A 15,656-nucleotide genomic window follows, 5' to 3' on the forward strand; every position below is an offset into this window, starting at 1 on the left:
GCAGTGAGTCACCAGGACTGGCACTACCCAGTCCTACCCTGGTGTCCAGCTTCTGGGTCTTAGTCGGGACCATCTTTAATGTGCCTACTGCTTTGGGTCTGGAACAGAAGAAGCCTGGAGCAGGATCAGACCCAAGAACTTCTCTGGCAGACAATGAATTGATCGGGATGGGCTCAACTTTACTCCTGAGCTGTTACTGCTTTATCAGATCAAGCTGAATTGGGTTAACTCCTGAGGATCTAAATGCCTTGGGCCTGGGAATCCAGAGTCTTGGCTTTCTTGACTTGCTCTGAATGCTGCAGGCCTTCTTTTAGCAGCCTCCACAGCCTCTGCCCTGAGTGGAGGAGGCTGGGGCAATATGAGCAATGTGTCTCCACCCTCGGGCAGAACCTTAGGCACAGAGGAGACAGCAGACATCAGTAATGCTCTGTAGTCTTGAGAGTAGGACTGGCTCCAGTAAAACAGCCTGGTTCTAGGCAGGGATGCTCATGGAAACAATGGACACAGATCGGGACCACCTGGAAAGACTAGAGCAGGTAAAGCCTACCCTACCAACACATGCCTGGGAACTGTGAGGCACCACAGAGATCCTTTCATTGTCCCCCATATTCAGCTACCAAGGCCTGACAGTTATTCACAGACCAAGGCCTGACTATATTCACAACTAGTGAAGCTTTATTAGAGCTAAATAAGCATATCAAGGGTGATGGCATCAAAAGGAAGAAGCAAGGCCCACTCTTGGGTTGGTGAAGAATCTAGAACCTTGTTGGTGAGGGGAATTTGGACCAGAGGAACCAAGTATGATGGGTCTGTGCTTACTGTCCAGAGGGTGCAGTAGGGAGGACTCACTGCTCCTGGGTGCCCCAGGAGATGTAGTCTGGTCGAGTGGCTGCATGGTACTCATCAATCAGCTCCTGTACAACTTCCCTGGACCTGTCCAGCTCATCAAAGTTCTCCTTAAAGATGTCCTCCTTCCGGAACTGTTCCAGGAAGGCCTCCCGCTTCCGCAGCTTGTCATACTGCTGGCAGGAACTTTCAAAGAGCTGAAAGAGATAAAAGTCTCCAGGATGGGAGCCAGGGTGAGACAGGGGGTTGGACTGGATCTGGGGGAGAATGATGAAGGTGGAAAAGAGGGGCCAAAGCAGACCAGGCAGCCAGGCTCACCGAGGAGATGCTGGTGTGGTTGGCCATCATGAGCCCACTGACCCTGTGCGCAGAAGGCAGGTAGGGTGACTTCCTAGATAGGGCCACCTGGATGCTGGCGGGGCCCCAGGGGATAAAGTTGGCCAACTTCCGTTCCCGGATCCTCTGCAAGCTCTTGTGGACCTGGGGTGGGCACAGGAATGGTGGTGGTAGCCTCTCCTTCCCCTGTGGGCTCCGGAGGTAGAATGAAGGGGCCTCACCTACCTGGGTGGGGTCCACCTCCCCCTGGATGATGTTGAGGATGGCGATGTAGCAGTGGTTGGTCTGGCGATCCCGACCTGTGGACACCATCACGTTCTTGGGCTGCAGCAGTCGCCTCATGACATCCAGGACTGTGGTCTTTCTCACGCTGGCCACCTGAGGGGAGAGGGGCCACAGGGCAGCCCGGTACTCAGGGCACAGTCAAGAGACGCATGGACAGAGAGCACGAGGTGATGCACAGCCCCATCAGACACGGGACAGCCTGGTCTCTCTGGGGAATGTCCTTAGATTCAGGTCCTCACTGAGGGATCACAGATCTCAGTCCCCCAGAGCTCAGCTAACTCATGTCCTTGTGCAGGAGCATCAGCAGACCCCATACAGCCCCTGCCCTGCAGGGCGCCACAGGCAGGGGGAGAGGAGAGCGAGTCAGCCAGGAAGCAGGGCCTCCGGGTGCAGCCGAGAGAAGGAAAGGCTGGTCAGGGCCTGCTGGGCCCGAGGGCTGCTCTTACCGACTGGTCCGTGGTGAGGGGGGTGTAACCCGTCATGAGGAAGTGGAGCCGTGGCGTGGGAATGAGCGAGGCGATGAGGCCGATGAGGTCGTTGTTCATGTAGCCGGGGTAGCGCAGGGTGGTGGTGCTGGCTGACATGATGGTGGACACCTGGGGACAGGGTGCCGGGTCACGGGCCTTGTCCTGGGGGCCTCTCTTCCCTAGATGGTGCTTCGGGAAGGAGGGAGTCCAGGAGTGGGGGGCTCACCAGCTGGTTGATCTGGGAGAACGAGGGATTCTGAATGTGCAGGCGGTCTGTGGCGATCCGGTTCAGGGCCGTGTTGTCCAGCACCACCTGGGGGGACAGAAGAGGGTGACAGCACCTTTTTGAGGAGAAAGAGGGCAGAGAAATAGGTTATTAGCTTAGTCCCCCTCTACACTCCAAAACTAGGAAGCAAGTATGTTCATTTAAAGGGCAAGTACTGTCTCTGGGGCATCAGGAGACACTTATTCTACCATCCAGTGCATGAGAGAAATATTTGACTGTCCAACATGTGCCATGCATGGTACCTGGCTCTGGAGAGACCATAGAGAGTAAAACAGGCATGGTCTTCCCCCTCACCAGGTCTATAATCTAGAGCAGAGGTCCCCAACTTAACCAGTTTCGTGGAAGTACAATTTTTCCATGGACCGGGGTAGGAGTGGGGTTTCAGGATGATTCAAGTGCATTACATTTATTGTGCAGTTTATTTCTATTATTATTACATCAGCTTCACCTCAGATCATCAGGCATTAGATCCCAGAGGTTGGGGACCCCTGGTCTAGAGAAGGGAGAGTGGCATTGAATATAAAACAACAGAAAAGTATAGCTACGCCTGAAATAAGCACAAAGGAATTTGACCTTGTCTGGGTGGTCAGGGAAGGTTTTGCTAAGAAAGTAACCATTAGGCTGAGAATGGAAACATGAGTAGGTATTAAATAGGCTAAGTGGAGACATGTGGGATGGGGGTGTTACTCTGTTGAGAGTCCTGCTACCTAAAGGAACTATGAGAAGCTTGGGGTCAGGTTCTTATTTCATACTTTGGGCCACCAGGTATGGCTTTGTTGGTTGTCTGTTCTCTGGGCAAGGGCTTGGGAAGGGCAGAGTGTAGGTGTCTCATTGGTTTGGGGAGGTAGGCCAAAGGCCCCACTTCCTCCTCCCATGCTCACCACACAGTCGGCATTCTGGGTCAGCCTCTTGAGTGTGAGCAGTGAGTTGTAGGGCTGGACCACCACATCGCTCATCTCGTCCTGGTTGGGAAACACTGAGTATGTCTGTACCAGCTTCTTGGGGTACCTGGGGGTGAGGAAGAGGGAAACGGGAAGGTAGCAGAGTGAATTGCAAGGACTCTCATCACTGCCCCTCTTTGTCTTCTCCAGGGATAACGGGGGCCATTCCTTTCCAAGTGCCACCAAGGTCTTAAACAAAAGGAGTGAGGGCAGAACTGAGTCTTTAGAGCCCAGAAGCCAAAAAAGATAAACCTGAAGCATCAAACCTCCCTCCCTCCTGGATCCTCTCCCCCACCTATGCAGACCCCCTGTTTCCTGGGAGTTATTGCTTCCAAGATGTTCCCTGGGAGGCCAGGCTCTGTTCCTACTTATAACTCAAGGGCGGTAGGAATAGGGCTTTCAGTCCAAAGGAAAAAAGTGACAAAAGGAAAGACATTACCCAGGGAAACAGAGCTAATGCCCTCTTCCCAAACACAGGCTTACCTGTCATTCAATCGCTCCAAGAGGTAGGAGCCCAGGCCAGAACCGGTCCCCCCAGCGATGGAATGACACAGCACAAAGCCCTGCAGGGGGAGGAATGGAGAGGCAGTCTCCAGGGATCTGGGGGAGAGGCTTCAGGCTTGTCTCATGGCCCACTCCCAAACCACTCAAGTCTCAGGGCTTCCTGTATATCCATCCAGTGTGAGGCTCCTTGAGAAGGAAGGAGCTGATGCCATCCAGATTAGGATCTTCTTGAGGACACAGACTGTACCTTATTTACTTCACCATCTCACATCTGATACTTAATGAAAGAGTTATGAATTGAATTGCCCCATCATACATCTGATCAGGCTCTTTGTGACCCCATGGACGGTAGCCCATCAGGATCCTCTGTCCATGGAATTTTCCAGGCAACAATACTGAAATGGGTTGCCATTCCTTTCTCCAGGGATCTTCACGACCCAGGGATTTGAACCCAGGTCTCCTGCATTGCAGGCTGATTCCTTATCCTGAGCCACCAGGGAGGCTACCTCCTGACCTTCCCCAGCACTTCTCAGCTTCCTCCCTCCTCTCCCCTAGAGGGGCAGAACCTCACCTCTAGGCTGTCACTTCCATCTGCTTCTCGGTCTATGATGTCAAAGATGTCTTCATGGATTTTCTCACCCTGTATAGAGACATGAGGAAGGCAGAAACATCTATAGAGACGTGAGGATGATGTTCTTGGAGAGCATTTCTTTTCAGCACCAGTAACTCTACCTTGGGACACTGCTGATGCCTCAAGCAGAGCCCCAACTGTGGCCCTCACCCCAGAAATGCTACTTTGCATAAACTTCTCTGTGTCTGTTCCTCTTATCAGGGTAGTCCCCTGTCTCTTACTGTCAGTATGGTCTAATCACCAGACTGCTTGTGCTTGCCTTACCCCAGGAAGGGAACATCAAGAATCTCTGGGATGGCCACCTGGATACCTGGGAGAATCCGCTGGCCCAGTTGTTGCCAGCTCCTCCTCCATGCTCCGACAGGTAGATGTTCTCTGGGTTGTAGAGCTTGGCATAGGGGGAGTTGAGGATGGAGTGGATCACCCTGGGCTCCAGGTCCAGCAGCACTGCCCTCGGGATGTAGTGCTCATCGTCGGCCTGTCAAAAGGAGTCCAGGATGGGCCCAATCAGCTAGGGCCTGCCCAGTCCTCCAGGGCTCCCAACTCTGGCTCCTGCCTGCCCTCCTCCTTCAGACCAGCTGCCCTGGCTCCTCTGCCCAGTGGGTTTCCCAGTACCCAAGCCCTTCCCTTCAGGCCTCCTGGGCCATTGCCAACCCTGGCTAAGTCTCTGGCAGCACCTGGTAGAAAAAGACGTCCTTGCGATCAGTGCCCTCGGTGGCGAACTCCTCCACGATTCCCTCGGGGCTGATACCATGCTCGGCACACAGCTGTTTCCAGAACTCGAACCCAACTGGGGGATGGGGAGAGACGCCTGGGTCTGCTAAAGCCCTCTAGCAGAGGGCTCTCGGGAGCCCAGGGTGAGGCTCAGACAGTCTCACACATTCAAGGGTGGACCCAAGACGCCCGGCTCTGGGAGCCGTGACAGCCCAGGGTTAGAGGCATGTCTCTCGTTCTGGGTGTCTGAGACCTGGTCCATCATGCGCAGTAGGGCAGGGGGTTTATGGAAGGGAAGCGGGGCGAGGGTGGGGTGGTGGTGCTGGAGGATGCCAAGCACTCGGGTGGGACCCGAAGGGGCAGAACCGGAGACTAGCTGGGCCCGGCTCTCGTTCGCTCACTCTGGTTGCCGCATTGGCCCAGCTGCAGGGTGATGATCTCCCGGGGCATCGCTCTTCAGATGAGGCCGCGCCAGCCTGGCCAGGCCCGGCGGGAGTCGCGGCAGGGACAAATGCCTGGCAGCTGGGCGCGCAGGACGTGGGGAGCGCGCGCTCTCTTCTGCTTTTGACGCGGATGCTCGGTCTGCGCGTGTGCAGTGCGGGCCTCCTCTCGGCCGGCGGCCCGGGAGCCCAACCTGGGCATCATTTTCCCCCACAGCAGTTGCAGCTGGAATTCCGCACAGGCGCGGAGTGAGGCCACGCCCCCTCCTGCCCACCCGCCCCAGCTCTGCGCCTGCGCAGTGAGACGCGCCGGGCAGCGGGGAATAACCGGGTGTGGGGGAAGGGAAGTGAGGGAGGGGCCGTCCAGGTGTCTGGAATCACCGGCGCTCTGCTTTATAGGTAGGTGAGCGGCTCTGCCTGCTCTGCTAGGTAGAGGGGCTGAATTCAAGTCAATTTTCTTCTTTTAAATTTCTATTTTTAAATTATATGTATCTAACAAAATTTACCATTTTAACCATTTTTAATTACAATTTTGTGAAGTTAAGTACATACATATTGTTCTGTAACGGTCTCCAGCAGTCACCTCCAGAACTTTGGCACCTTCCCAAGCTCCTACCTGTTGAACAGTAACCCCGCCCTTATCACCATTCTTTCTGTCTCAGTGAATTTGACTAAGTGCCTCATACCAAGTGGGATAACACAGTATTTGTCCTTTTGTGACTGGCTTGTTTCACTTAGGTAATGTTCTCAAGGTTACTCCATCTTGAAACATATATCATAATTTTATTCCTTGCTAAGGCTATATAATATTCCATTGTATGCATATACCACATTTTGTGTTTATCAATCCATCTGTCAATGGACATTGGCATGCTTCTACTTAATGCTGCTAATGAACATGGGTGTCTGAATATCTTGTTTGAGTGCCTGTTTTCAATTCTTCTGGGTATATGCCCAGAAGCAGAATTGCTAGATCATGGCAGGGTTGTGTTTCCTTTATTTGAGGACTTTCCATACTATTTCTCACAGTGGCTGCACCATTTCACATTCCCACAGCAACACACATGACTTCCAGTTTCTCCACGTCTTTATCAACACTTGTTACTTAAAAAAAAAAAAAAAAAAGCCATCTTAATGAATGTGAGGTGGTATCTCATTGTGGTTTCTATTTTATTTTAAATTTCAAAAAGTTTTAAACATGCAAGCATGATTTTGAATTTTTACTATATATTTTTTATTTTGAAATTTTACATAAATGGTATCAGAGTGTAATATCCTTTTGTATCTTGCTATTTTCACCCTACTTTAGCTTTAGTGATTTAGCTATGTTGAGACGTGTAGATTCATTTCGTTCCTTTTAACTGCTTCATAGTATTTAATTGGATGGATAAAAACAGTTTATTATATTTCCACACAGGGGTGATTTGATTGTTTCCACTTATTTGCTGTTACATCAAATGCCTGCAGGAGTTATCCACTTGTGAATGTGAAGAAAAATATCTTTACCAAGAGCTTGTGCAGCTTCAACTTTACCAGGTTTGGCATATTTTTTCCTAGATGGTTGTTACCAACTTATACTTTTAACCAGCAATAGCATTCTCATTTCCCTATACTCAGTTCCACACTTGGGTTATCAGATCTTCATTTTTGTCAGCTCCAGGTAACTCATAGCTGTAACTTCCAGTCAGGATCACAATCAAAGCTGATTCAATTTTCTCTTGTTACTGACCCCTGGGAATTGCCTGTTCATTTCCTTTGCCCATTTTTTTTTTTTTTTTCCTATTGGGTTGTTTCTCTTAATTCAAGATATTCTACGAATTTTTTCTTGGTTTTATGGATTGAAAATATTATGGGTCTATGGTTTGTCTTTACCCTTTGTATATGATGTCTTTTGCCTCAGAGACGATTTTCATTTTAATGTAGACAAAGTTACCCATCTCTTCAGTTATGATTTGCACGTTTTATTCCTTCTTAAAGGACCTGCCTCTTCTCCCACTATTTTAAAGTTGTCCTTCGCTGTTTTCCTCCCAAAGCCCAATAGTAGTTTTGCTTGTTTCTTGTAGGTCTTTAGTGCATCTGGAACTTATTTGGAGGCCTGTAAGATAGGGATCTACTTTATCTTTTCCATATGGATGGCCAATTGTCTCCGAACCAATTATTGTAGAGTCGGTGCAGTCCGGCCTCTCCCCCGCCCCCAACATTCCAAGCCCGGGATCCGACATGGGCTGGCTTCTGGCCGCTCTTCCGCTCGATTGGGCTGTGGGTCTGTCCCCGTCTGCCGAGCTTTTTCTGGGAGCCACTGCAGAGACTCTGATGAGAGCACCACGGCCAAGAGTCATGCTCAGACGAGGATTTTTTTTTTTTTTTTTTTTTTTTTAGGTTTTGTTTTCTCTCTCTCTCTTTTTTTAAAGGAGAACTCGGCCGCCTTCCAGCCCCGGCCGCCAAGAATCTTCTGGTCTTTAGAAGGCTCTGGCTCGCCCCACGCCTGTCCTCTCCCGGGCTCAGTTTCCCTCCCCTAACCGTACAGGGCCTCCCCGCCTGCCCCCTCTAGCTCCCGCCCTGCCGTCGGAAGAGTTTGAGTGCCCTCCCAGAGAATCCGCAAGCCGGCCGGCCGGCCTCTTCTGGGAGGATCTGGCTGCTTCCTTTGAAGTTTGAGGGTGGGGTCGGAGCGCCTCCGTTAGCCTTGAATCTCCCCTCCCGCGACGGACCGCTCCTTAGGGCTGCCTGTCTTCAGAGGCTTTGCCAGGCCCCTGTCAGAATCTGCCCAGGTGAAGGGGATGGCTTCGGAGGTGACAGTAAACTTGCCAGGCCTCCCGTCCTTTTGAGCCTGGAATGGCTGTTTGCTTCCTTTAAAGTAATAAGCTGTAAGCCCTTTAGGAACACTTGTGAAACGTGGGAATTTAATTGCAGCCTTTTCTTAATTAACAACAGTGCCTTGCTCCTCCTTCTCCCAGAAGCAGGAAAACTTGAAATCTCAATTTATAGGCAAACAGGTTAGAACATGTGAATTTCTCAGAGTTGGAGAAGTTGCAGTGTTAAGTTTTCTCTAAGAAGCCATCTCTGACAAGATTGAGGCTCCTCCTCCTCTGCAGAAATGGGTTGGAAACTGAGGTGCTTGTGTATGTTAGCTGAGCTGAACATAAATCCTCCCAGTTATTAGCAGGGTGTGCTTTCCATTTCTGCTGAGAACTGACCTGTCTGTCGGGGTTAAATGAGATGATGCCTGAGCACTTAGCACAGTGCCTGACTCATAGTCAACACTCAGCAAATATTAGCTGCTGTTGTAAAACAAGATGCAATTGGAATTAAAATATAGGTTGGCTGCTGCTAGAGATGAAAGATCTTATTCGGGGTAAAAACTAAATGACTGATTGTTTTAAATAAATGTGAAAAAACTTAAAACCTAATTACTTTGTGATGATCCTACAGATTCAGTTTCAGAGCAGACTTCTGTTGAGGTTGAACAGAGCGCCCAGGTTCATGGTCCATCTCATAGGACCTGGAGGTCATTACCCACAGCTTGATTATTGAGTGTTGAGTTTAATTTGTTTGGCTCTATGATCTCTGATTCAGGTTATGATAATACAGTGGGATTTGGCCTTCTTTTGTCTGAGGCTTTGCTTTGCATCTGATAGTACACGTAGCATTTGTCAACTAACAAGTTTGTTAAATGTCCTAAGCCTTTACTGAACATTCCAGATTGAATAAAACTTTAATTTGTTTTGTGGCTGCATCTTGTACCATGCCAGATCTTAGTTCCCCGACCAGGGATTGAACCCTTAGCCTCAGCAGTGAAAGCGTGGAGTCTTAACCACTGGACCCCCAGGGAATTCCCAGTAAGATATTATTTTAAGAACTTCCCTGGTGGTTGAGTGGCTAAGACTCCTCATTCCCAATGCAGGAGCCTGAGTTTGATCCCTGGTCAGGGAACTAGAGTTCACATGCCGCCACTAAAAAGATTCCGAAATTGAATGATCCCGCGTGCTTTAACGAAGATCAAAGATTCTGCATGGTGCAACAAAGACCCAGCACAGCCAAATAAATCCAAATAAGTAAAAATAAGTAAATATTTTTTTAAAAGACATTATTTGGGAGGCACCTTTGTTTCTGGGCTTTTCTGAAAGCCTGGCCTATGGTAGGCCAGGAATACAGGTATCTTGTGAAGTAGTGGTGTGACTGTGAAAATGAGGGTGTGTCTCAGGGTCTTGAGACTGGGATACTGTGACCCCAGGAAATTTAACTTTCAAAATGATGCCAAGGGCTCTTCCCTTCTGTGGCCATCACTGAAGCGCCGGTGACCAAAATGAAGCTCAATCCCTTTGTGACTTCTGACCGAAGCAAGAATCAAAAAAGGCATTTCAATGCGCCTTCCCACATTCGCAGAAAAATTATGTCTTCTTCTCTTTCTAAAGAGCTAAGACAGAAGTACAATGTTCGATCCATGCCCATCCGAAAGGATGATGAAGTTCAGGTTGTACAAGGGCACTACAAAGGGCAAAAAATTGGCAAAGTGGCCCAGGTTTACAAGAAGAAATACGGCATCTACAATGAACGAGTGCAGCGGGAGAAGGCTGATGGCACAGCTGCCCATGTGGGCATTCACCCCAGCAAGGTGGTTATCACCAGACCACAAAAAGATCCTAGAATGGAAAGCCAAATCTCGCCAAGTAGGAAAGGAAAAGGGCAAATATAAGGAAGAAACAATTGAGAAGATGCAGGAATAAAGTCATCTTATCTACAGCTTTCATTAAAAACTGTTAAAATGAAAGAAAAAAAAAATGATGCCAAGGAAAAAGATTAAACAATGAAACCAGAGAGCCAAAGCTCTTTATGTGAAAGGAGTTTTACTAAATTCATATTTTGGTTGTGGAATAGAACAAAACTGGCTATTTTGTTCTGTGTTGTTGTCTTAAGGAATAGGAAAAAGAAAATAAACCTTAAAGTAATCCTATTTGCCTATTATTTGCTTATTATTTTATTATGCACCTACATTACACATAGCACACTAATATGAGAAGGGAATAGAGGTATTCATGAACTTGCAGGGGAGATAAATATACAGCAAGGTTGGTGTGTAGAGAGTATAGAGCTGGCTTAACTGGGGGTGGGGGCAGGGAGGTGCCAGGGAATTGGGGAAGACTTTTTGGAGGAGGGCTTCCCTGATAGCTCAGTTGGTAAAGAATCACCTGCAATGCAGGAGACTCTGGTTCAATTCCTGAGTTGGGATATCTGCTGGAGAAGGGATAGGCTACTCACTCCAGTATTCTAGAGCTTCCCGTGTGGCTCAGCTGGTAAAGAATCCACCTGCAATGCAGGAGACCTTCCATCCCTGGGTTGGGAAGGATCCCCTGGAGAAGGGAAAGGCTACCGCCTCCAGTATTCTGGCCTGGAGAATTCCATGGACTGTATTGTCCATGGGGTCACAACGAGTCAGACACGACTGAGCGACTTTCACTTTTGGAGGAGGTTGTCCCTGGCCTGTCTTGAATGTCTAGCAGGAATTAGGCAGGTGGAGAAAATGGGGGTGAGGGAAAGAGAGTGGATACAAATCAGTAAGAAGAACACAAGCTCAGAAAAAAATGGATGGGGGACTTCCCTGGTGGCTCCAGTGGGTCCTTGCTCCCAACACAGGGGTCCCAGGTTTGATCCCTGGTCAGGGAACTAGATCCCACATGCACAAAACTAAGAGTTTGTTGCCCTAATTAAAGATCCTGCTTGCCGAAACTTTAGACCTGACACAGCCAAATAATTTTTTTTTAATATTTTTTAAAAAGGAAAAAAGAGAAAAAAGGAACTTCCCTGGCAATCCAGTGGTTAAGACTGCCTTCCAGTGCAGAGTGTGGGTTCGATCCCTGGTTTGGAGTTAACATCCCATGGTGCCTGTCAGCCAAAAAAAAAAACAAAAGATAAAACAAGCAATATTGTAACAAATTCAGTAAAGACTTAAAAATGGTCCACATCAAAAAAAAAAAATCTTAAAAAATAAAAACCGAAAGATCCCTCTGATATCAGTGAGATGGACATGCTTGAATGGAGCAACAGGCAAGCTTTCTAGCCAGGCCTGAAATGAGAAGAGCCCTGCCCAAGCAACAGATTCTAGAGATAGAGTGGAAAGAATCCACAGCAGTTCAAGATGGCTGAATGTGTCATGGGATTAAGGGAGAGCGAAGAGTCTGAGCAGACAGATTTCAATCTTGGGACATTGGGTGAAGGTAGGGCCGTGTATTGAGACATGGGGATTCAGGAGGAGCATGTTTGCAGAGGTTGAGAAGCCCCAGGTTTGAGAAGCCTGGGGAATATCCAGATGGAAGTCGGGGGCTGGCAGGCAACAGAGAATACAGAGGCCCAGAGCGAAGAAGCAGGGTCTAGGTGGAGAGTTGGCTGTACCCAAGTGGCAGTGGAAGCCATAGGCCTGAATAGAATCACTCAGGGAGGATGCATGATGTGGGATGGTCCTGGACTGTAAGAGGACTGGAATAGAACCCAATAGAATATAACACCTAAAGGGTAGGAAGATTTTATTGCAAAGAAAAATGAAAGAGCAAACAAAAAGGCAGAAGAAAACTTAGAGCCGCTCAGGGAGGTTTGATTGCCTGCCCTCCTTGTTCCTGGCAGAGCCCTGAGTTTATTCTGCATTCCACCCCTCCTACAAGCAGCAGTAAATCCTGATTAATCCAAGCCAACTATGGTTCTCACAATTTCCTTGCCAGCAACTGATTTAGGAAGGGATATGCGATGCAATTCAAGTCCGTGAGATATAAGGAAAGACTTCTGGGGGCTTCTGGAGAAGATCTCCTCGCTGGATAAAAGTAGATAGGAAGAGGGAATTCCCTGGTGGTCCAGTGGTTAGGATTTGGCACTTTCACTGCAGAGGCTTGCATCCAACCCCCTTAATCGGGAAACTAAGATCCTGCAAGCCACAAGACATTGTAAAAAAATGAAAGGAAAATTTACACTTCTTCAGTTGCATGTTGGCACTGGGGCTACTACAGTCATCTTTTAATTGTGCAGAGAGCATCTTGAGGATCGGAGAAGGCAATGGCACCCCACTCCAGTACTCTTGCCTTGAAAATCTCATGGACGGAGGAGCCTGGTAGGCTGCAGTCCATGGGGTCGCTAAGAGTCAGACATGACTGGGTGACTTCACTTTCACTTTTCACTTTCATGCATTGGAGAAGGAAATGGCAACCCACTCCAGTATTCTTGCCTGGAGAATCCCAGGGATGGGGGAGCCTGGTGGGCTGCCGTCTATGGGGTTGCACAGGGTCAGACACGACTGAAGCGACTTAGCAGCAGCAGCATCTTGAAAATAAGCCATCATGCTGAAGATGGTAGAGCAGAAAAAGGGAAGGCACCTGAATCTCTGATGCTGCTGCTGAGCCATCAAATTAATCAGCCCCGGAGCTGCCTTGTATCTGGATCTCTTGAAATGTGGGATAGTTCCTTATAGTTTAAACTTTTAAAAAAATTATTTTCTTAGTTGCAGCTGGAGGCAACCCACTCCAGTATTCTTGCCTGGGAAATCCCAGATAGAGGAACTTGGCGGGCTACTGTCCATGGAGTCACAAAAGATTTGGACACAACTTAGCGATTAAGCAACAACGGAGGCGTAGCCACAGAGGATACTGAAGAAATCTAGGAAAGAGAATGTTCTAAGGAGATGATTTGACATCTGAGGCTATAGGAAGATGGAGTAACATGGAGATAGAAAAGGGTCTTTCTAGTGTGGGGGACTACTAGTGACTTCAGTGAGCATAGTAACCCTGGGAGTAAAAGCTAGATTGCAAAAGGTTGTATGTGTATTCTCTGTCACTCAGTTATGTCCAACTCTTTGTGATCCCATGGACTGTAGCCTGCCAGGCTCCCGTGTCCATGGGATTTCCTGGGCAAGAATACTGGAGGAATGGCTTGCCATTTCTTCCTCCAGAGGATCTTCCCTGACCCAGGGATCGAACCCATATCTCCTGCATCTCCTGGCAAAAGTTACTTACCCTTCTACATAGTTGGCACTGTATTTGAGGAATACATTTGAGGAATATTTAAGGAAACATAAAATTAAGACATGTGGAAGATAAGGAGGTGGGCAGGGAGTTTGAAACAGCAAGTTTAATATGGGGATCACAGATCACTTCCAAGGGGTTTATGGATAGAATAGACCATGAACTTAAATGGAACAAATTATATTTTGATTTTTCACTCACCTCTAATTAAAATTTAGCCTTCCCTTCCATTGTAACTGTAGGCATCACACTTCACTAGTATTGAGCAGTGCCTGTGACTCTGTGACACTGCTAAAAATCACATCTATTTTTAGATCACATCACAGCTGATGCAGATGTTACAAAATATTGTTTATAACTTTACTACCTATGAATGAGTTGTTAAGCCCCCTTGAGATCTTGTTATTTAATGCATTCGTGGATGACACAAAAATAAAATGAAAGAAGTCCATGTATGATTATACCATCATTTATTTGTTTATTTTGAACTGGGACATCATGGCTTTGCATGGACTTTCTCTAGTTGCGGCAGGTGGGGACAGCGCTTCATTGTGGGGTGCGGGCTTCTCATTGCAGCGGCTTCTCTTGCTGCAGAGCTCAGGCTGTAGGTGCTCAGGCTTCAGTAGCTGCAGCACACGGCCTCGGTAGTTGTGGTGCTTAGGCCTAGTTGTCCTCGCGACACATGGAATATTCCCAGATGGATACAGGGGTTAAACCTATATCAAAACCTGGTCAGGGAACGAGACCCCTCGTGCCACAACTAAGAGTTCATATGCCACAGCAAAGATCAAAGATCTCAAGCGCCACAGCTAAGACACAGCGCAGTCAAATAAATAAATAAATTTTTAAAAATATTTTTTTAAAAACTGCATCATTCACCAGACTGCCAAAAGCATGCCCCGGATTCCAGAAGCATCTGTGGTGTGATAAGGGTTAAGAACTCAGCTCTAGGGACTTGCCTGGCAGTCTAGTAGTAAGACTCCTTTCTTCCACAGCAGGGGGCATGAGTTCTATCCTCCTTTGAAACTAAGATCCCCAAAATAAATAAAAAAATAAAATAAAACAGCAATTTAAAAAAGAACTTAGCTCTCAAGGGGAAAAGAGAGAAAGGGAGACTTATACAGAGGAGGTGGGAATGTAGTGTCTGGGGAACACTGTTTTTTAGAGCATGGGAGAAGCTTGCAAAAGGCTTAATATTTCAACATGATGTTGAAATGCTAAAGGGACAAAGGGGATTTTAAGAACCAAGTCCCTGAGGAGACTGGAGCTCTTGGGATGCAGGGCTCAGGTGGAGGGATTAACTACAGGAAGGAAACTTTTCCCACAATGAAAGGGAGGAAAGGATGAGTGTGGATAAAAATAAGTGTTTTAGTCCGGTGGGAGCAGGGGACAGGAAGTTGAGGGGGATTCTGCCTGATGGCTTCTATTTTCACCATCTAGTAGGAGTGAAGTTATCTGCTGAGAGTAAGAGGGGAGGTGACAAAGGTAGGGAGCAGAAGAGAGGGCTGACAGGCACAAGTATGAGGTCTCCCAGCCCAGTGGGTGGAGAGGGCTGGGACAGTTAGGGACCACCAGAATGTCAAGGCAGTCATCCAAGTGGGAGTGTGCTGCCTCGGGCAGTGTTCAGCTGCCCAGGTGTGGGAGTCAGGGGGCAGATCAGTGAAAGCCAGGGCTGGGTTTTACCAGGAGGATGGGGGTGAAGATCAGGAGAGTAAATGAAGGATGGATCAATTTATCCAGACTGCCTGGAGAAGAATGTGAAGCTAGGAAGGGACTGATTGCTTGGAAGAGTGAAATCAACATCAGAAGCGGAAGAGTGGGACTAAGGGAATGAGAAGGTTGAGGTGCCAGAAGTGGTGCTGCAAGAGTTAGCCAGTCAAGTTTGAGGTTAAGGAGTAGTTTGTGGGATGGCAGGTGGTAGGGTCTGTCCATGGTGTGTATGATGAGTAGAGAACTAGTAAAGGGCATTGGAGGTGAGGAGGTCAAGAAACAGCCAGTCCAGCCAGGACCATCCATGTGGATGTAAACATGAAGGTGAGGTTTGGAGTGGAGAAGAAAATCTGGAGAATGTGCAAGAGTGACTTGGAAGTAGGAGGATCTTTGGAACAAGCAGAAGAGTGTGGTGGTGGATAATAAGTGCCTCAAAGGAGGAGGGGGGCTTTTTCAGCAAGGTAAGAGTAATTATCTAAACCTACGGACTGGGAGA

At 48.1% G+C, this 15,656-nt stretch overlaps 1 protein-coding gene, 1 long non-coding RNA gene and 1 pseudogene across 4 annotated transcripts in view; 2 read left to right on the forward strand and 1 right to left on the reverse strand.

The window, feature by feature from the left end:
* Positions 1-653: 653 nt before the first annotated feature.
* Positions 654-5,681, reverse strand: TUBG2 (tubulin gamma 2). Of its 3 annotated transcripts, none has more exons than XM_020888041.2 (11): positions 5,412-5,678; positions 4,974-5,086; positions 4,607-4,774; positions 4,237-4,305; positions 3,645-3,724; positions 3,102-3,228; positions 2,161-2,247; positions 1,914-2,063; positions 1,408-1,560; positions 1,165-1,326; positions 654-1,043 (listed from the first exon to the last, which is right to left on the reverse strand). In XM_020888041.2, the coding sequence occupies exons 1-11, from the start codon at positions 5,458-5,460 to the stop codon at positions 846-848; spliced, it is 1,356 nt and encodes a 451-aa protein (XP_020743700.1). In that variant the 5' UTR covers positions 5,461-5,678; the 3' UTR covers positions 654-845. The 3 variants fall into 3 exon arrangements, 2 of the variants coding, with proteins under 2 accessions (XP_020743700.1, XP_070335567.1); XR_002312885.2 differs by having other exon boundaries at positions 954-1,043; positions 2,161-2,275; positions 5,412-5,679; XM_070479466.1 differs by having other exon boundaries at positions 1,165-1,560; positions 5,412-5,681.
* Positions 5,682-5,752: 71 nt separating this feature from the next.
* LOC110133821 (uncharacterized) overlaps positions 5,753-15,656 on the forward strand; it is a 39,025-nt gene continuing 29,121 nt past the window's right edge. The window contains exons 1-2 of the long non-coding RNA XR_002312883.2: positions 5,753-5,849; positions 6,868-6,986. This is a non-coding gene — a long non-coding RNA (uncharacterized lncRNA). The remainder of the gene's footprint in view (positions 5,850-6,867; positions 6,987-15,656) is intronic.
* On the forward strand, positions 6,993-10,401 carry LOC139039127 (large ribosomal subunit protein uL24-like; annotated as a pseudogene).

The sequence above is a fragment of the Odocoileus virginianus genome, chromosome 17 (assembly GCF_023699985.2).
Source record: "Odocoileus virginianus isolate 20LAN1187 ecotype Illinois chromosome 17, Ovbor_1.2, whole genome shotgun sequence".
In the NCBI taxonomy this organism is placed as follows: domain Eukaryota; kingdom Metazoa; phylum Chordata; class Mammalia; order Artiodactyla; family Cervidae; genus Odocoileus; species Odocoileus virginianus.